The following is a 19,974-nucleotide window of genomic DNA, read 5'->3' on the forward strand; positions in this document are numbered from 1 at the left end:
CTTGGCTGGGAGACTGCTTCCCTTCCTCTCTCTGCCTGTCTCTCTGCCTACTTGTGATCTCTGTCGAAAAAATAAATAAAATCTTTTTTAAAAATAAATAAATAAAAATAAACTTTAAAAAATTAATGATAAAAGCTTACCACACTAAGAGTAGAAGATAACTTTCTTAATCTGATTTTTAAAGCACCTATGTGAATCCTACATCAAATATTGTACTCAATGACCAAAGATTGATAGCTTATCCTCTGATGAGGACCAAGATAAGGACACTCAACCATCACTTCTAGTCAATACTGCAAGAGAGATCCTAGCTAGTACAATAATGCAAGGGATAAAAAGTCTAAGGATTGGAAAGGAAGACATAAAGCTGTCATTATTCACAGAAATCTAACCACCTAAAAAAATCTAAAACTATTGAAATTAATAAGTGAATCATGCAAGGTCCCTGAAATAAGGTCAACAAATAAAAACCAGCTTTATTTCTATAACCTAACAACAAGCAATTAGAGAGTGGAATTTTAAAATGCCAGTTACAGTAGCATAAATAAAAATCAATTACCAGTGACATCATTTTTCAGAAGGTTTGTAACACCTATATCCCAGTATTTCTGCCTTAAAGAGGGCAGTTTATGCTCAGCTCAATTTCATTGTTGTAGATTGTTTGAATTTTTTAAATGAACCTGGAATACAGAATTGAGTATATAATCTCCAAAAGTTGTAATGCTGGCTCAAATTCTTTAAAATCATTAAGGAGGTCGTTCTGCATACTCTGAGTAACACAAATAACTATAAATATGAAAATGTTTTGTATTTCCCTGTTTAGTATCTCAAAATGAAACTGAAAGGTAAAATACCCTACTTCACACAAAACTAAACAAAAATATATACAACATACCAACTATAATGTAAGATAAATTAAAAAAAAGTCATAATAAAAATATGGATTTCAATATGCAAATGCTCAAGCAATACTATATTAGAGAACATGGTAAAGGAGTCAGGTACATGTACCTCTATGCAGATTGAATGAGACAGGTGTGTTTTACCGGTTTCTCAAATAGAAGCAGTGCTGCTTTTGGTAAGTGGTTTTTCTGAACTAAATTAAGTATGATCTCTCCTCAATTTACACAGCATTTCTAATTCTGAAAATTTCACTGTATATATATATATATTTCAGTGTAAAACCAATGTGTGTTCTAGGCTCAGAAAAGTATAGAGTTTTCACTTACCTCTTCAGCAAAACATTTGAAAGTTGCCCCGGACACGAGATAATTTGTCACTGAATGGAACAGTCTAGAACATTGCAGAATGTCTACAGCATTTCTGGTTTCTGCCCAGTGAAAGCTTCTAGAGCCCCTTACATATTTCCAGTGTGTCCTTGCCCCTCGCCCCAAAGCAGTACCTTTGAGAACCAATGGAATAAGGGAGGCAGAAAACCCAGTTTTATCACATGCTAGCTCTGAAGACTAAGAAGTCAGTCAGCCATTTACATATCACCCCAGCCAACATATCATTTCTCCAACCTACCCAGTCACAAGCAGCAATTGACAAAAATCCTTGAAAGAATTTGAGTTTTCTCTAAAAGTCTCAACATAATCATAGTGGTTAAGAAAAATCACAATGTCTTTTAATTTCCTTCCACTTACTGTATCTGGATTATAGATTAGGGGATGTACACCATAGTCTTTTTAATATTTAGTACCTAAAAGCCTGGATCTGTCCATATTCAAACTCGCAATCAGACTTTGTAATAACTTTCAGTGAAAATCCAAATTCTTTCGAGAACTGCTGGCATAGACAATGTTCCACACCTAGTTTTACCACATTAAGTCATTTTACATAACTTCCATTTGTTCAAAAAAATGCCATGCCTGTTTTCCTGAGATAAAAAAAACAGGAAAATAATGAAGTTTAAAAGAACTTTTTGGGGGCACCTGGGTGGCTCAGTGGGTTAAGCTGCTGCCTTCGGCTCAGGTCATGATCTCAGAGTCCTGGGATCGAGCCCCGCATCGGGCTCTCTGCTCAGCAGGGAGCCTGCTTCCTCCTCTCTCTCTGCCTGCCTCTCTGCCTGCTTGTGATCTCTCTGTCAAATAAATAAATAAAATCTTTAAAAAAAAAAAAAAAGAACTTTTTGCCCTACACTCCTGTAGAAAAAAATTTTCCAACCAAATTTTCATATCCTCCACTCCTATTCTTTCATAGCACTGCTTTTAAAACCTTGTTGCACAAAATACTTGGAAACTTTCTAAATAAAAGGAAATTTTCAAGCTGAGTTCAAATGCCTATTTTCCAAATAAACACAATCCAGAAAATTAGTCAAAAGCCATCATCTCTACGCTTCTCATTTCCCTTTTGACAATATGTAAATTATTTCTAATAATAGATGATGTTGAAATTTTTATTAATAAATATGAAATTTCACCACGCTACTTATTCTCAAGCCCTGGCCTACCATGTGAGTGGTTTAGAGGTAAAATGAACTGGGTTTGAATCCTGACTCTGCTACTCACTAACCATGTGTACCTATACAAAATTCTTAATTCATTTCTTTACATGCACAATACGCCCTGCCCTACAGTGTTGTGACAATATGTAAAGAGCTTTTCATGTACTAGTTGTTCATGAAATAGGAGTTATGGTTGTTATTATTATAATTAGCTGTCATGTTTGCCAATATCTACTTATTAATTCATTCAATGATTTTCTCCTTAGTTGCCTTATACATAATTTTTTTTTCTGGTTTGCGAAGCATTTTGATATGCAGGGTAAATGTTATACAGTAGCTTTTGTATTTAAAAGCATCACTGAAGGGCACCTGGGTGGCTCAGTCAGTTAAGCAACTGCCTCAGGCTCAGGTCATGGTCTCAGGGTCCTGGAATCAAGCCCCAAGTCAAGCCCCAAGTTGAGCCCCTGGAGCCCAAGTCAAGCCCCAGGGTGGGGGGGCGCCCCCTCCCTGCTCAGTGGGGAGTCTACTTCTCTCTCTCTGCCCCTCCCCCCACTCATGTTTTCTGTCTCTCTCAAATAACTGAAACCTTTAAAAAATAAAATAAAATCTTCACTGAACTGTCTTTTTTTTTTTTTAAGATTTTATTTATTTATTTGGCAGACAGAGATCACAGGTAGGCAGAGAGGCAGGCAGAGAGAGGAAGGGAAGCAGGCTCCCTGCTGAGCAGAGAGCCTGATGCGGGGCTCAGTCCCAGGACTCTGGGATCATGACCTGAGCCAAAGGCAGAGGCTTTAACCCACTGAGCCACCCAGGCGCCCCTTCACTGAACCATCTTAAGATAGGAGGCACCAGGGGCACCTGGGTGGCTCAGTGGGTTAAAGCCTCTGCCTTCAGCTCTAGGTCATGATCCCAGAGTCCTGGGATTCAGCCCCGCATCAGGCTCTCTCTGCTCACAGCAGGAAGCCCGCTTCCCCCTCTCTCTCTGCCCGCCTCTCTGCCTACTTGTGATCTCTGTCTGTCAAATAAATAAAATCTTAAAAAAAATAAATAAAATAAATAAAAAAATTAAAAAGATATGAGGCACCAAAAGGAGGAAAAGACAGGCATTTGTTAAATCACAACGCAACATTTACTGAACATTAGCCCTGTGATAGTAGCTTATAAAAATTCAGTTTCTGCCTACCAATATCCTGATGATTTATTTGCCCCATCAACTTCCTCAGATTTTATCTGATTCTCATTTTCAGTCTTTGCAAGGAGAGTTGACTTCCAAACAATTCGCAACATTTTAACAGTTTTTCTGTGGTAGTTTTCAGCATAAAGAATCAAATTTTTAGATAGTTATGTTTCATATTCAGGTCACCAACCCGTACTTTGGAACCTACAAATAACTCTCATGGTCTGGTTACCATGGTCACACCCTCTCCTCACCGCTGGGCACAGGCACCATACACACACGCGCGCACACACACACACACACACACATATCCCCTCACATTGTATACTCAACTGCTCTCTGTCGACACATACGCATCTCCTGGCCCTGAAAAGATTCTTTGATCACTAATAAATCAGCTTGGAAGGGTCTTGGAAGACCTTAGAAAAACAATCATTCAGAACCTTTTGGGGAATCTTACACCTTTTTGAAAATCTGAGAAAAACTGTTCTCCTCATACATAAACAAAATGGACATGCATATCACTTCACAGACTCCTTGAAAACCAAATTAGTAAGCTATGCTGTATTTCAGTGTTTCTCAAACCCCTGCCTGGGATTCACAGTAAGAAACACATCTGACATCAAGACAGTCTGTACCTACATGCATAAACAAGCCTAAGCACCCCTAACAGAAGTTTCAGTAAACAATGGTTACCCTTACCAGGTGCTCTGGTGTGTGACATTTTCTATTCTATGTCATCTCTCTAAAATGTTGTTCAAGACCCACTACAGTACTTTCTTACCATCCACAATCTGAAGGGCAGTGATCCCGTCTAACATTTCTCCATTTTAAGGAAACTAAGATCCAAAGGAATAAAGGGTCTTGTCCTTCGTCACTAATAAATTAGTGACTATCCTGACTCCCAACCAAAGGCTCTGTCCAAAACAAAGAGAAACAATTTTCTAAATACCAACTCCCCTCAAAAAGCAGCTAGGGATTTGAAGCTTAAAACACGCTGACACACTGAGAAACTGAGCGGTAAAATTGCAAACATTAGGGAATATTAGCCCCATCCAGAGCCTCCAATTGAGAGAGTCTTAACTTTTTCTAAAACATGAGCATGGCCTAGCATGACATGGCATATAAGCAATTTCTTTTTTCTTCCCCAAAACCCTTTCTCTGGCCACTGAAAACAACACAGGGAAAAATAACACTCCTGAGTTCATTTAAATACTTTGGATTACACAGGCGCTGGTTTTGTTTGTTCACCCAAGGCTGGCTTAGCAGTGGAGAGGCTTTCCACTTGCCAGGCCCATGCATACATAGCTCTTTTCCCCCACCTAAGGCTGCTTAATTAAAATTTAAACATCAAAACCACAGATCAATACAGGGATGTGAATGATCTAGAACGTATTAGATATTAATACTACCAACACCAAGTACCCCTGCCCCTTTTAAAGCCTCAATTACAGAAAGTTGCATTGCTCGGGAGACTTCATTACAAACAGTTCAGTAGATTAAAATATCGGCATCAGGCTGTTTGTGGCTTTGGGGTTTTGCTTTCTGTGTCTTGGCTTTCTGGTGGTTTTTGGTTTGGGTTTGGTTTTTTGGTTTTGTTTTGTTTTGTTGTCCGGGGAGGGGGGGGGGGGTTTCCTTTTTTAACGTGGAATAAACATCATTGACCATCACAAGGTGGGAATCTTACAACAAACCACAGAGTAGCTGGGTAAGGGTCTGGGGAAGACCAAGCCTGGGGGTCCTGGCGTAAAGGGAGGAGAAGGCTTGGGGCCTGTTTCGTCTTCCTGGTCACCCAAACAACTTAACTCAGGGTGTCTCGGAGAGGGTCGGTGGGCGCAAGTAACCTGCTGCGTGCCAGCCTCCACCTGCGCACCCCAGCCCGGGTGTCCAAGGGCAAAGTGCTGGGGCCTCCTTAACGCGGAGCTTACAGGGAGGAGACGGTGAGGTGCAAACAGCTGCGCAGCGGCTCGGTGTGAGAACCACGAAAGCCATAGAGGGAAAGGGAGGCGGGCAAACCCTAAAATTAGCGCTCGGGAAGCAGAGGCTGGGCACCGTGGTGCGGAGATGGCGTCTTCTGCTGCGGCGGCTGCCCTGGAGCTTTCCGGGGGGGGGGGGGGCGGGGGGGGGGGGGGAGGGATGGCTTTCCCTGGAGCCGGGCCCCTCTGCGCGCCTTCCTCTGCCACTCCGACCAGGAGCAGGAGCGACGCAGCAGGAAGGGCTCCTTCCGGTAACAGGGTCGGGAAACACGTGTAGCCTCCGGAGACCTTGGGGTCTATCGCTCCTCCCCCAACTGCGGCAGAAAATTTAAGGAGCGTCGGAATTTAAAACCCCAGAATCCCTGTTATTGAACTAAAAATTTGGTTGGCTCATTTTAGTAATACTAGCCCTGTCCTTCCCTGAGTTTTCATTGAAATTCATTTTTCTCTTCCCCCTTGCCTCACACCGAATTCGAGTAATGGGGGGGGGGGGGTGATAATGAACCAGAGATCTAGAGTCTGGAGGCCAGAGGGGTGGGGGTAGTTTGACTGTGAGCACCTCTGCAAGATAAACAGTTTTGAAGGTCAGTGATGGCTCTCCATTGGGTCCTCCTTTCAGGATTAACATTCATTAAGGAATTCTCTGTCAACATTTTCCTTATAAACCCAAGCTGTAAAAGTCCGAAGTATTTCAGATATTCCAATTGCAATAATGCATTGAAAACCTACATATCAATTAACTATTGTGAACTCTCCAAATATAAAATTATCAAAATCCTGGGAGCGCTTACAAGAATATCTGTAAAATGGAAATGTGTGTTATTCAGCCAAGATTAAATGAAGACTGCAAAAATATTGTTCTATTTGGTAGCAAGGATATGGAAAATTGAATGACACAATATTTGGAAACCAGAAGCCAGTCATTAAAAAAAAAAAAAAGTCATGTTTATTACATAACCAGAATCTTAAAAATAGATATACACAGTAATTTAAAGTCGGCCATCAATACAAACTAACCATATCTGGGAAGTGACATTTCATCCCTAGATCTTTTAGCCTCCCCTTGGCAGTTGGCCCCTTACCTTTATTTTCAGAATCTTTCATTCTCTCTTTCCTCCCTCTGCTGCAAATGAGCAGGAAAGTCCAGCTGATTCTGCAAACCTGACTTTTGATTTGTCATTCACAGAAAGTCAGCGGTCTCAGGGGCGAAGTCCCTCAACGCAGGAGCACCCGAGCTCTGATAATTGCATGCAAGTCGGTGTGCGGGGTGATAATTTTGCTTATGCTGGAGCAGAAAGGATGGGGATGAAGGCCGACGTAAACACAAATTCCAAAACATGGCATGGAACTGGATCTGGAGTCTAGGCTTGCCTTTCCTTCTCTTAGATTAGGGAACCAAATGTTTGGTACCTCCTAGGCTCTGTAGAGATTTGGTTCAGGTTCAAAGAGGAAGGTCTGTGCCATGTGCCAAGCTTATTCTCAAAGGGAGACCTTAATTTTGGAGAGAATTAAGAGACCTGTGCTTTGTTTTCTTTTTCATATTCATTCATTTAACAATTATTTCTTCTACTTCTCTGTGGCCCAGGTTCCATGCTAAGTAGTGGGGTCCAGTCCTACTCCTCAAGCTGCTCACAGGCTATTACAATACAGAGGCATACAGTGACCCATGTCCGCTGCATGGACACAGATTACTGAACCCATTTCATCCGGGCATAAGTTGATTGTCAAGACTGAGCCAGAAATGGGCATGAGGAAGCAAGACCATGGGAGCCCTCTCTTAGAGGGCAAGGAAAATTCAAGCAAATCTTTCAATCATCCAATTCCAGCTTACTTTCAATCATTACATAGCTCAGATTCATTCCTTCATTCCTTCACTGAACAAATGGTTATTTGTGCCAGGTAGAATTCCATCTGTTAGGGACTCAGGAGTGCAGAAAACAGACCAAATCCTGTTCTTGTGGCTATTACATTTTGGAGAGAGTATTCAAGACAGACTATAAACAAACAAATGTAAACATACAGTAAATGGCAATAAATGCCATGAGGAAAAATGAAGCACAGTAATGAAGTAAAAGACATGCCATTTTAAACAGGTGGTGAGAGGAAGTGACATTTAATTTATTTTATGAAAAAAATGGATCAGGGTCATCATGGTCCGTTCCAAATATCTTCACTCTGATTTTTTTTTTTTTTAAGTGCTCACTCCTCACCACCTTCTCTGCTCCAGGTGTACTCTAGGTGATGGGGAGGGAGGGCTATTTCCCTTTATAGATGGGTAAATTGATATCCAAAAAGACGAACACCCCAATTCAGGACCTCACTAAGCTGTAAGAAGAGCAACAACAAGAAAACCTACCTGTTGCTCTCATTCCCCAGAAACTGCTGGGTTAAAAGCAATACTGACATGGACAATCTACAGGAGTGGGAGTTGAGATAAGAGGGTCGAAGACATGTCTCTACCACTATTAACTGAGTGGTGGAAGTAGTGACAACCTCTCTGGCACCAGTTTCCTCATCTATAAAGTGGGGCTAATCATACCTGCCCTGCGTATGCCTTTCAGAAGATCAAAAGGGAGAACAGACATGGTACTTGGTAAACTAAGCCCTATATAAATGTAAGGTATAATTATCAACATACTTGGGCACATTTAAAAGAACTAATTGCTAGCATGAACCTGGTCATTACTGTAGCCCAAGAGTCAAATATAGCTGTAGAGTAAAAGCTTGCCATGGCCACTAGGGGTCCTGGAGTTGATTTCTAGCTGCCACAATTGAAAGACTCCCTGAAAGTTTTGGAAAATCGTAAGTATTTGGTTTTTGTTCCCATCTTTCCTTGGCAGTGGGTAATACCTTTATGCTTCTCTTTGACAACTCAAGATCAGTGAGGAAAATCTGCCTTCACTGGAACTCCTTGCTGGCCACCAAATGAACCATGTTGGTGCACAGACCACAAAGAAACAGGCATCTCCATGTCCAAGGACCAAGTCCAGGATGGCCAAAATGTGCCCAGTTAGGAGCACCTTTGGGGGCAGAGAGGAGAGAAGAAGTAGGTGGTAAGAAGCCACCATTTGTGCACTTTTGTTCGATAAATATTCATTGTGCCAGGCACTGCTCTGAGCACTAGGAAAGACACAGTGCTGAAGAAAGCATTCTGTCCTCAAGAAGCCTGTGGCTTCAGGGCAAGAGGTTCCTAAGAGGTATGCTGATTTACTGATTAGGAGAGGAATGCCAAGGCTTGGGTTTGAATAGTAGGGCAGGGGCCATAAAGCAGGAGAGATGGTTCAAACATGGGCTCTGCTATGTCCTGACCCCTAAAGTAAGCTGGGACCCTCTCCTACACTTCTCTATGTCTATACTTCCTGATCTGTAAGACGAAGACAATGATAGAACCTACCTCCTAGGGCTGGGTGAGGCTCAACCAAGTTCATACATGTAAAGTGCATGGCACAAAGCCTGACACATAAAGTGAGGGCTCCATAAATGCTGTGAGACTAATATTACTACCTTGTGACCTGGGTCAAATTTACCCCTCTGCACCTTCTACAGAAAATAATAACTAGCTTGTAGGGCTGCTGTGAGAGTTACACATCAGAAAGAATGTACAGACCTTGGCATAAAGGAGTAGCTACCCCCTGCCAGCCTCACTCCAGGAGGTGAGTTTTAATCAAGTAGGCTTCCCAGGAAAAAAAGGCTAAGGCTAGGAGGAGTGAGGAAGTGGGAAATGGGCTTCCATTTAAATTAAAAAGGAAGCCAATTGTTTCCAAGAACGTGGTCATTTCCAGAGGTACCTACATTTTACCCAACATTGTACTTTGAAAAGTTTCACACATATGGATAGTTGGAGGCACTGCATGGCGAACATCTTTGACTAGTTTTGCTCTATTTGCATTATCACTTATCTGTTCATCTCTATCCATCCTTAATTGTTGTTGTTGTTGTTGTTGTTGTTTTTAATTAATTGGAAAGAGGTTTGCAGTCCTCTTCAAATAAAAAGAGCCTTTACTTTCCCTCCTGCTACAATATTTACAAAAGCCTTTGACCTCTGCTTCTGGGGCCATTCCAAGCAGGGTCAGGTGAATTCTCTGAAGCCTTGTTCCATCCTACAGTAAACCTCAAACCAGTCGAGGGACCAGTATGGGCTCAAGCCTTGGAGCATTCCAAAACAAAGCAGTGTCTCAACAGACCCCACACTTCAAAGAAACTGGTATCAAGGATCTCTGTAAACACCCATTAAGGGAAATAATGCCCTCTGTCAATAGCTGGGTTTAGCGAAAGCTCAAACAGGCTCCACTGGCCACCAAGTCCTTTCAAGGCTCTGCACAGTCCTTGTCTTGTTTGATGCCACTTCTGAGTCACTAGAGCAGTGAGTCATGCCCAGTAAGGGAGGCCATCTTGAGAGCAAAACCAAACAGAATTTTCAAGAACAATGAGTGAAACCCTGAACTGAAAAACAATCAGGCTCTTTATTGTCCTTGTAAAACAAAAATGAAGGAAAAAATGCTGCTGTTAATATTGTGGGTTCAACTTCCCAGCTGTAAATTTTACACTGAAGAAAAAAAAACGAATGAAAAAAAGAGTTTTTATATTCTCTTGGAAATCTGAGAGCAAAAGAGGCTTGAAGGCTATGTCCCACATTAGGCAGACCTGATGACCTTTCAGTGACTGGCCTAGACCCTCTTCTAAAAACATGCTGAGGTGGTGACAGCAAGGATGGCTTCACTTTGTCTTCCTCCATCCCACCAGGCCTCTGTAAGGTTTGCTCAGAGCATCTGAGTGGCCACAAAGTGGCCATAAAGGCCATAAAATGAATAGAGAAAAATTGCCTCCTGGGGGTGGAGGAAGGTTTGCAAAGAGGGTCACCACACAGGAGGGCAGCATGACTATAAGAAAAGCTGCAGAGGCTCCCATGAAGCCAGGGAACAAGGCAAAGGAAGGGAACTGATTCATGGAGCACCTACTCTGTGCCAGGCACTCTTCTCACCATCATCTTCAGATGTTTATTGATAACTTAGATTTCAAGCATTATTGAAAGCAAAGACTTTCACAGCACCCTGCCTAGGTCTGAATCCCAGCTTATGAGGTGTGTAACTTTGTTACTTAACCTCTCTGTGCTTCAGTTTTCTCATGGTAAAACAGATGGCAAAAGAAGTTTACTGTCAGAATTAAATAAAATAAAAAATATGCACAGTTTTGGACAGTGGCTGGCACAGAGTAAAACAGTACGTACGTGATAACTCTTGCCATTCCATCTTTTTTAGATGAGAAAAATGAGGCAGAAAGGAGAAGAAGTGACTTGCCAAAGGATACAGAGCTAAAAAGTAGCATAGCTAGGATACTTTGTTCTCAAAACAACATTGTGAGGGAGGTGATACCATCTTCCTTTTATAGATGAGAGTTTGTAAGCCCAAGAGGGGCCTGGTAACTTGCTCATGCCATAAGCTGGCAAATGAGAGAGTTAACATTTTAGAACACACATTTGCTGACTTTAAAGCCTTTGCACATTGCCCTAGGCCAGTGGCTCTCAAACCATTCTGATGTTGGCATACATCAGAATTATTACAAGGCTTGTTAAAACAGATTGCTGGACCCTACGTCTGGAGTTTCTGATTTGGTAGTTCTGAGGTGTGGGCCAGCACTTTGCATTTCTAAAAAGTTCCAGGAAAGGCTGATGCTGCTAGTCTGGAGACCACACTTGGAGAACTAATGTTCGACATCATGCACCTGTATGCAGAACAGATCATAGAGAATAGGGCCTAAAGATTGTAGGTCAATGAGTTTTTCCCACTCTGGAACAGTGTTACTGAATTCACGGAGCCTAGCACATATCCTTGTATTTACAGAGGCCTTTCATATTTATGATCTCATTTGATCTTTCTAATATCCCTCAGCAGTAATCATTATTTCCACTCAACTTGATTTGTGTTTAGGGGTATATGGTTAGAAATGGCAGTGAAGGATTAAACCACAGATCACCTATCCTCCTCTCCAAGTGACTTGTCCTGGAGAGCACCATCTGCTAATGGAGACCGACTCAAGTTCCAGTCTCTGTCTTTCCATGGAATATTTCAGCTCCGGAAGGAGTTCTTTGCCCCACCAGGATTTCAGGGAAGTAATTTCAGGTGGGAGATATTTGGGGCCAGTTTTCCACCATTGTTTCAAGACCTACTTCTTACAAAACACTTTCACCAATCCACCGACGGTTCACTCCCTTCTCTTTGACATAAAAGCTTTGATATTTGTCTAAAATATCATTCTCTAGAAAGTTTGGAAGCATTTGGGGTGTTAATTTCCTTTGGGCACAGCCTGTTCATATTCCCATTTGGAATAGCTTGCATGCTTAGCTATATTTTTTAAAGTTGTTTGGACATGTAAGCCAACAAATTATTAGATAAGAAAAAGACAAACCATTACGTTAAAACAAAATGGGGAAAGACGTGAATAGGCCTTATTCACACATGGCCAAAATTCATGTGAAAAGATCTTTACGTCATTATTTGTTAAGGAAATTCAATACAAAACAACCATGCAGTACCATTTCACACCCATGGAATTGGCAAACATTAAAAAGTCTGACAGTACTCAGCATTGGCAAGATCGCCCACACTCCTGGTAGGAGCTAGGTTAGCACAAATGTATGGAGGTCAGCTATTTTTCCAAATTAAAAAAGCATATACCTTTTAACCCAGTAATTGTTCTTCTAAGTATTTATCTTACTTACAGTCACAAGAATGCATCTGCAATTACTAGTAGTAAACTGTAGATGCATTCTCTCTGGCTGTGTGTGTGTGTGTGTGTGTGTCTAGATAGATAGATAGGACCTCCTAAAGGATCTTTTCATTACATTTATTGAATGTCTTCTATATTCAGGACACAGTGTTAGGCTGAAAAGATGCCAAAATTCCCCTAAACCTAAAGCTTCTCACTTGCAGCCTCCTGGTGGAAAAAAAAAAGGTGGGAACAAAAAAGATGCTGTGAAAGACCTTCTGGTTAGTACAGAAGGAACACCTGCCCCTAAGGAGTTTCCCAACCATGTTTTATTCCCATAGGTTACTAAGCTTTCCAGTCCTGTGACTAACCATTGTTGGGAATATGATCATAGGGTACACTATCTGGACTAATATTAATAAAAATAATAACTACCACCCTGTACACTACTGTGTACCAGGCACTTTATATACATTAACTCATGTAATCATCACAGTAACATTGTGACATAGGAATTATCATGTCTATTTTATATATGACATATAACTGAGTTTTTAAAAGATTTAGCACCTTGCCCAAGATCACACAACTTATTACTGTGCCACTTACTAATGGCAGATTCTAATCAGAGTCTGGCACCAAAGCACATGATTTGAGATACCCAAATTGGTGTCCATCATCACTTATGAGATGATGTCCCATCATTATGAGAAATTCAGGTCACCTTTAAAAAAAAAAAATTAGGGGCGCCTGGGTGGCTCAGTGGGTTAAGCCTCTGCCCTTCAGCTCAGGTCATGATCCCAGGGTCCTGGGATCGAGCCCCGCATCGGGCTCTCTGGTCCGCAGGGAACCTGCCTCCACCTCTCTCTCTCTGCCTGCCTCTCTGCCTACTTGTGATCTCTGTCTGTCAAATAAATAAATAAAATCTTTAAAAAAAAAAAAAAGATAATTCTTGCTTTGGGTCAAATTTAGTTTTAGAATGTTTACTCTGTGCCAGCACTTCACACTTATTAACTCACTTAACTCATCAACTCATTTAATCTTCAAAACAATCCTGTGGAGGGGGGCAGAGGGCTATATCAATGATAGGGCCTGGGTGCAGTATAGCTTCTGCCCTGGATCAGGTCGGCCATTTTAGAAATCAAGGCATGTCAGTCTCTCAGAAAAAGAATCCTCAGATGACAGAAACAGATGGAAAGGACAAGACAGGACACACACACACACAGAGACACGCAGGCGCACACGCACGCGCGCGCGCACACACACACACACACACACACACACAGTCTAGCAAACAGGTATCTAGAAAGTACCAAGCCTGGACATAGCCTGGTAGGGGAGGCAATGATGAAACAGATGAGAACCCACCCACGTGGAATCTGTAATTCCCGGTGAACAGTGCCAGAGGCCCTACTCAAAAAGAGGTTACAGGTGGCAGAAACCCCAGGAAAGGCTTCACAGAGGAAAAGGCATTTGTGCATCCCTGATGGATGGGCGGACTGAGAGGAGGGCATGGCCACTGTAAATACACACAAGGCAGTGAGCTAGCAGATCATGTCACAGCCTTGCTGAGAACACATCAGTAGCCTTCCAGCTCGCTTTAGAAATAAAATCCAAACTCTTCTCATCATGCCCTACCCAGACCTTGATCTAGGCCCTGCCTCCCTCACTTTCCCGGTGCTAAGCTCAGGCACACTGGGAACCTTTTCCACTTGTTATTGTCACTGGCAGGAATGCTCTACCCAGGCTCCATGCTGGAGTAACTCCCACTCCGTGTTCCGGTCTCGGTTTAAATCACATTGCCTCAGAAAGGTCTTCCCTGTCCATCTGCCCTGTAAGCCGGGGCAACTCTGCCTTTTTTCCTCTCCCAGCACACTCTGTGATTCCTTCCCAGCACACACAGCAATCTGTAATGGGGATGTTTACCTATCTTAGGGGTGTAATGTCAGTTTCCCCTTCTAGAAGAAGTGCCATGAGCCGGGCCTTTCCTATCTTGCTCACTCCAGGCCTCAGCACACGGGGAAGAGCTCAATACAGATTGTGGAAGGAATGAATGGAGTGAATCAGTGACTGAATAAATGTGATTTAAGGCCATGGTGGGGACAGGGTGTACTGTGTTTAGGAAGTAGTTTATGGGGACTAGAGCTTAGCAGCGAACACGGAATCACCGCAGACAGGTTGGAAAGGGGGTGGGTCCAGATGGGGAAGACCCTGAAGGTAACCTTGGGTTCAGATTCATTACCTCCCATGGCTACTGCATTGCAGGCAACCGGCCAGGTGTTGGGCGGGACGCAAACCTGAGTAGACGGTGTCCCGGAGGCAGCCTGAATTCCTCCCGTCCCCAGTCAAACCTACAGACAGGGGCTTTTGCAGGAAACAAACTGCAACCACCTGGCCCAACGAGAGATGCTCAGGAGTAGAAGGAGAAAGGGGACCGCGCCGAGACCGGCCCCTGCACTTCGGTGAGCAGCCCCGTGAGAGCTTGGGGGATCGGGCTTGTCACAGGGGCCGAAGGTCAGGTGGAGGGTCGCCCGGGCCAGGCCAGACATCCAGGTCGCGCCGCCCCCCACCCTCAGGTCCCAGGAACCGAGAGGTGGGCCCGAGATGCCGCCTCCGGCTGCGGGAGCCACCGCGGCCCTCCTGCAGTCCAATCCGCGCCAGCCGCGCGCTGTAACAGGTCCCCCCGCCGCGACCACACTCACCCTGCGCCGCCTTGGGAGCCGAGCGCGTCCTCCACAGCCGCCGGGTCGCCTTCCACGGCCGCAGAGAAGAAAACAGCCTCCGGCTCTTCTTGCCGCCCTTCTCAGTTGCTCCCATCTGTGCGCCCGCGCCCCTCCCCCGCTGCCGCCGCCGCCGCCCGAGGCTGGCCTCGCGCTTCCCCGGCCGCCGCGCGTCTGCAGGTGCCGGGCGGTCGCGGGGGTGGACGCGGCCGCGGGGGGAGGAGCTTGCGGCCGCCGGGGAGGGCGGGGCGGGAGGTGGCGAGGCGGCTGCTGGCGCCCAGCCCGCGGGGTGCGGCCGCCCGAGGCGTGGACGCTGGCGCGAGGCGCCCACTCAGGAACGCCAGGCAGCTGTGCAGGTGAACGCTTCAGTCCCCCGCCTTCATTCAGAAGACGGCGACGGAGTGCCAGGTACTGCTGCGCATCCTTAATTAACACCGGAATCCCCGGGGAAGCGCGCTGAGTTCTATCTCCAAATTACACATGGTAGAGCTGAAGCTCCGAGAGCTGGAGTCATCCGCCCTGAGCTGCTCAATGGTGATAGTTCCCAAGTTCTGGGCGCTAACCATGTTTTTTCGTACCTTGCTGTTGCCTCAGAATGATCCCACATTATATATATATATATATATATATATTTTTTTTTTTTTTTTAATTGTTAAGTCTGGCAGATAGTCCTACTCTCCTCGTACAACAGCTTAGGAATCACTAATGATTTTTTGAGGACCCAGTCTATGTCCAGGCACTTTTACATACATCCTATTAAACCTCACCGCACCCCGTGGGGTGGGAGGCATTTTCCCGTCTTCCCTTTGGGGAACCCGAAATGGCAGAGCTGAGGCTGCCCCCACCACTTTGTCTCTGTCATGATTTTGCTTGTCATCTGGAGTGTCTGAGAGAAAGATCCAAGCCAAAATCCTTTAACACTTCCTGGCTTCAAGAAGTGTATCCATGGAGTGCTTTTTATGTGTCAGATTTTACATATAAGACCTTATTTAACCGTCCAAATGATACTCATGGGAGAGAAATTATTAATCCACACTTAACGGTGAAAAAAACCAGCATCAGGGAGGGCAGGTTACATTACTTAATATAACACAGGTTATATTAAGGCATATAAAACCTTAATAAAGGTTATATGTTGGGTGGGATCATGAAATTACCATTTTTAAGGCCCAAACAAATATCATACAATAACCTCACATAGTGATCAAAATTTAAATGGAGGCAGATGAAATGTGAGTACCTCCAGGTGTGTTACACTAGAGAAAGACACGTCAGCTTTGTCATATTTTGGCCACATATGCACAGCAACCTGAATGTAATCATAAGGAAATCTAAGATAAACCCCAAATGAGGACTGCACTTTAAAAGTGGGCGTGGGGGTGGTTCAGTATTCTTCAAAAGTGCCATTAGAGATGAAAAAGGCTTGGAGATATTCTAGGTTAAAGAAGGCTGAAGAGGGGCCCCTGGGTAGCTCAGTCAAGTGTCTGCATTCAGCTCAGGTCATGATTTCAGGATCCTGGGATCTAGCCCTCATTCGGCCCCCCTCCCAGCCCCGCAAAGGTAACCCTCCAGGGAGCCCCTGTTTCTCCCTGTCCCTCTGACTGCCACTCCCCATGCTTGTGCATTCACGCTCTCTCTGTCTAAATAAATAAATAAATCTGAAGGAGGCTTCATAATTGGTGAATATGGATAATGAGTACACGGGGATATTTTGTACTATTGTTATTTTTGCAACTTTCTGTAAGTTTGAGATTTCTTCCCAAGTAAAATGGTAAATAAACGTAAGTTCTAAGTTCCATAGAAAAAGAAAAGTGGCAAGAATCACTCTACCTGATATCACTCTCTAGTTATCAAAATAGTGTGGTGTTGACAGAGGGATAAGACACATAAGTCAATGAAACAGAATGAAGAACCCAGAAATAGACCCACACAAATGTGCCCAAGTGATTTTTGACAATGATGTGAAAGCAATTCAATGGAAGAAAGATAACTTTTTCAACAAGTGATGCTAGAACTATAGGACATCCATTGGCCAAAAAATGAACCTCAACCTAAACCTCACACTTTATACAAAATTCAAGCCAAACAGATTGCAAACTTAATTGTAAAACTATAAAAGTTTTAGGAAAAAACAGGATACAATATTCTAGGATCGACAGCTATGCAAAGAGTTCGTAGCCATGTTGCTAAAAGCATGATCCATAAGAAGAAAAATTGATAAACTGAACCTTATCAAAATTAAGTACTTTTTGGTCTGTGAAAGAGCCTGTTAAGAGGATGAAAAGACAGGCTACAGACTGGGCAAAACTATTTGCAAACCACATATCCCACAAAGGACTAGTATTTATAATAAATAAAAAATTCTCAAAGCTCAACATTAAGAAAATCCAATTAGAAAATGTATAAAAGACATGCACAAATATTTCACTGAAGAGGATTTACAGATGGCAAATAACACTTGAAAAGAGATGCGGCATCATTAACCATTAAGAAAATACAAATTATAGGGCGCCTGGGTGGCTCAGTGGTTAAAGCCTCTGCCTTCGGCTCCGGTCAAGATCTCAGGGTCATGGGATCGAGTCCTGCATCGGGCTCTCTGCTCAGCAGGAAGCCTACCTCCTCCTCCTGTCTCTCTCTGCCTGCCTCTCTGCCTGCCTCTCTGCCTACTTGTGATCTGTCTGTCATTAAAAAAAAAAAAAAAAGAAAGAAAAAAGAAAATACAAATTAAAACCACAATGAGATATCAGAATACATCTTATCAGAAGGCTAAAATGAAATATAGTGGCAACACCAAATGTGGGAAAGGATGTAGAGGGAGAAACTAGACCAGTCATACATTGCTAGTAGGAATGTAAAATGGTACAGATATTCTGGAAAACAGGTTAGCAGTTTCTTATAAAACTAAACAAACAAATACTATAAGACCAACAGTTGCATTCTTGGATACATATCCTGGAAATAAGGAAAACTTACGTCCACACAAAAGCCTATACATGAATGTTCATAACAGTTCTATTCCTAATAGTCAAAAATGGAAACAACCCCAATGTCCTTTAATGGGCAAATGATTAAACAAGCTGTGGTACCTCCACACCACAAAATATTAATGAGCAATAAAAAGTAACAAACAATAAACTTTTGACATAGGCAACAAACTATATAAATCTATATTTAAATCTCTAGGCCAGGCCCACTGGCTTAGAGACTTGTCTTTTTCTTGCATTGCCCTTGCATGCCCAAGTGGACTGAAGCAGCAACTTGGAGGGGCCCACTTGCTCACTGCTTGGATTTCACTGGCCAGGGCAGGATGAGAGAGACATTCTTTAGCTTGCCCTTTTAGTCCAAACATCATGTGATTTCATGGCACTCCTCCAGCTCAGAGCTGAAACAAGTCCAAAAGCCTCTGACTCCCACAGTCACAGCTTGCTCTAGGCAGATCCAGTGGGGAGCCTTCTCCACAGCCCTGGGGGTCCATGGGAAAAGAATGCAGCCTGAAAGATCTTCTGAGTAGAAACCCCCAAGGGCCCTAAGGCACATTCATGAGCATTAGCAACATGGAATTTCTTTTCAAACGTCAAAATTCAAAACAAGCCCACTTGTTTGTACATCTGGATCACTGGGCATAGGAAAAAAAAAGAAAGAAAGAAAGGAAAAAAAACCTTGAATTCCATTCCTATCATTGTGTTTACAGAGCTGAGTTCAGAAATATGAAAATGACAGTCCTCAAAGTCAATGCGATGTAAGATTCTCTTACGTGTGTGGGTGTGTGTGTGTGTGAGTGAGAGAGAAAGGGGGAGAAGGAGAGAAGGGGCTGGCAGAAAGAACCTAGGCTCTCCTCTAAGGCTCACTTTCCCCATATGTAAGATGGAGACAGTAAACAGCACCTACCTCAGAGGGTTACAGTGCTTTATTATAACACATAATGGGCCCAACAGGCAAAATAAATGGTAGTTTATTATAATACTGTGTCCATTTAGAGAGTCAAGGATGGATTTTAAAAGAATGGCTTTTTTTTTTTTTTCAGTGAATAAATGTGTGTGTGTATGTATCTATGGAGAGAGAAACGGAAAGGTCTTGTTGCCCATCCTCCCTTACCAAAAAAGCTCCAGAATATAAATGAAATTATCTGCCCTAAAGGCATCTCAGGTGTCTTTGGAACCATTCAAATTAATGGTGTTCTTTCTCACCCTAGTGGCAGTGCTAATAGGACTATTATTAGCATAGGAAACAATTAAGGGCAGTCTCCACTTAAACTTCTTTTTCAATCTAAAGTTCTCCAAGTGTACAGGATTATGATAGACTCAAGATTTAAAGAGCAATACCTACATAAATCCTCCCAACCATGGCATTTTCAGCAGTGGGACCTTGTGTGAGAAAAGGAGAAGCTGCTCATCTAAAATGTTTTCGGGACTTCTAAGGCATTTGTTTCAAGTATCTTTTGGTGCATAACACACTACCCCAAAACTTAATGGCTTAGAACAACAATAATCATTTATTTTGCAATTTGGGCAGAGCTCAAAGCAGACAACTCATTTCTGCTCCACATGATGTCATCTGGGTTGTTTAGGGCTTGAAGGTCAGCTTCTCAGGTGGCTCACCCACATAGCTGACAAGATGGTACTGGCTGTCAGCTGGGTGCCCAGCCAAGAGCCTTGACTCTTCTCCACATGGTTGCTTGGACTTCCTCATAAGACAGTGGCTGAATTCCAAAAGGGAGGAAACTGAAACTGCTGGGCTTCTCTCAAAGACTTGGCTGAAAATTCTCCAGATGCCTTGGCACAAATGTTCTCCAAAAGTACTTCCTACACATTCTATTAGTCAAATCAGTCACAGGCTCAGCTATTCTAGAGAGGAGTCAAGCTCTACCCCTTAATGCGAGGACCCAACACGCCTGTACAAGGAGGGCAGAATTATTTGAGGTCATCTTCAGGGACAAGCTAGCCTGGGACC

At 43.2% G+C, this 19,974-nt stretch overlaps 1 protein-coding gene across 3 annotated transcripts in view; it reads right to left on the bottom strand.

Moving 5' to 3' along the window:
* Positions 1–15,202, bottom strand: part of DNAJC6 (DnaJ heat shock protein family (Hsp40) member C6) — a 140,099-nt gene extending 124,897 nt beyond the window's left edge. The window contains exon 1 of one of the 3 annotated variants that reach the window (XM_047725425.1): positions 15,007–15,202. In XM_047725425.1, coding sequence (XP_047581381.1) covers positions 15,007–15,121 — 115 coding nt within the window. In that variant the 5' untranslated portion in view covers positions 15,122–15,202. Of the gene's footprint in view, positions 1–6,681; positions 6,885–15,006 lie in introns of those variants that run through there. The other 2 variants (XM_047725424.1, XM_047725426.1) reach the window with 2 other exon arrangements.
* Positions 15,203–19,974: the final 4,772 nt, after the last annotated feature.

This window comes from Lutra lutra, chromosome 4 (assembly GCF_902655055.1).
Source record: "Lutra lutra chromosome 4, mLutLut1.2, whole genome shotgun sequence".
Taxonomy (NCBI): domain Eukaryota; kingdom Metazoa; phylum Chordata; class Mammalia; order Carnivora; family Mustelidae; genus Lutra; species Lutra lutra.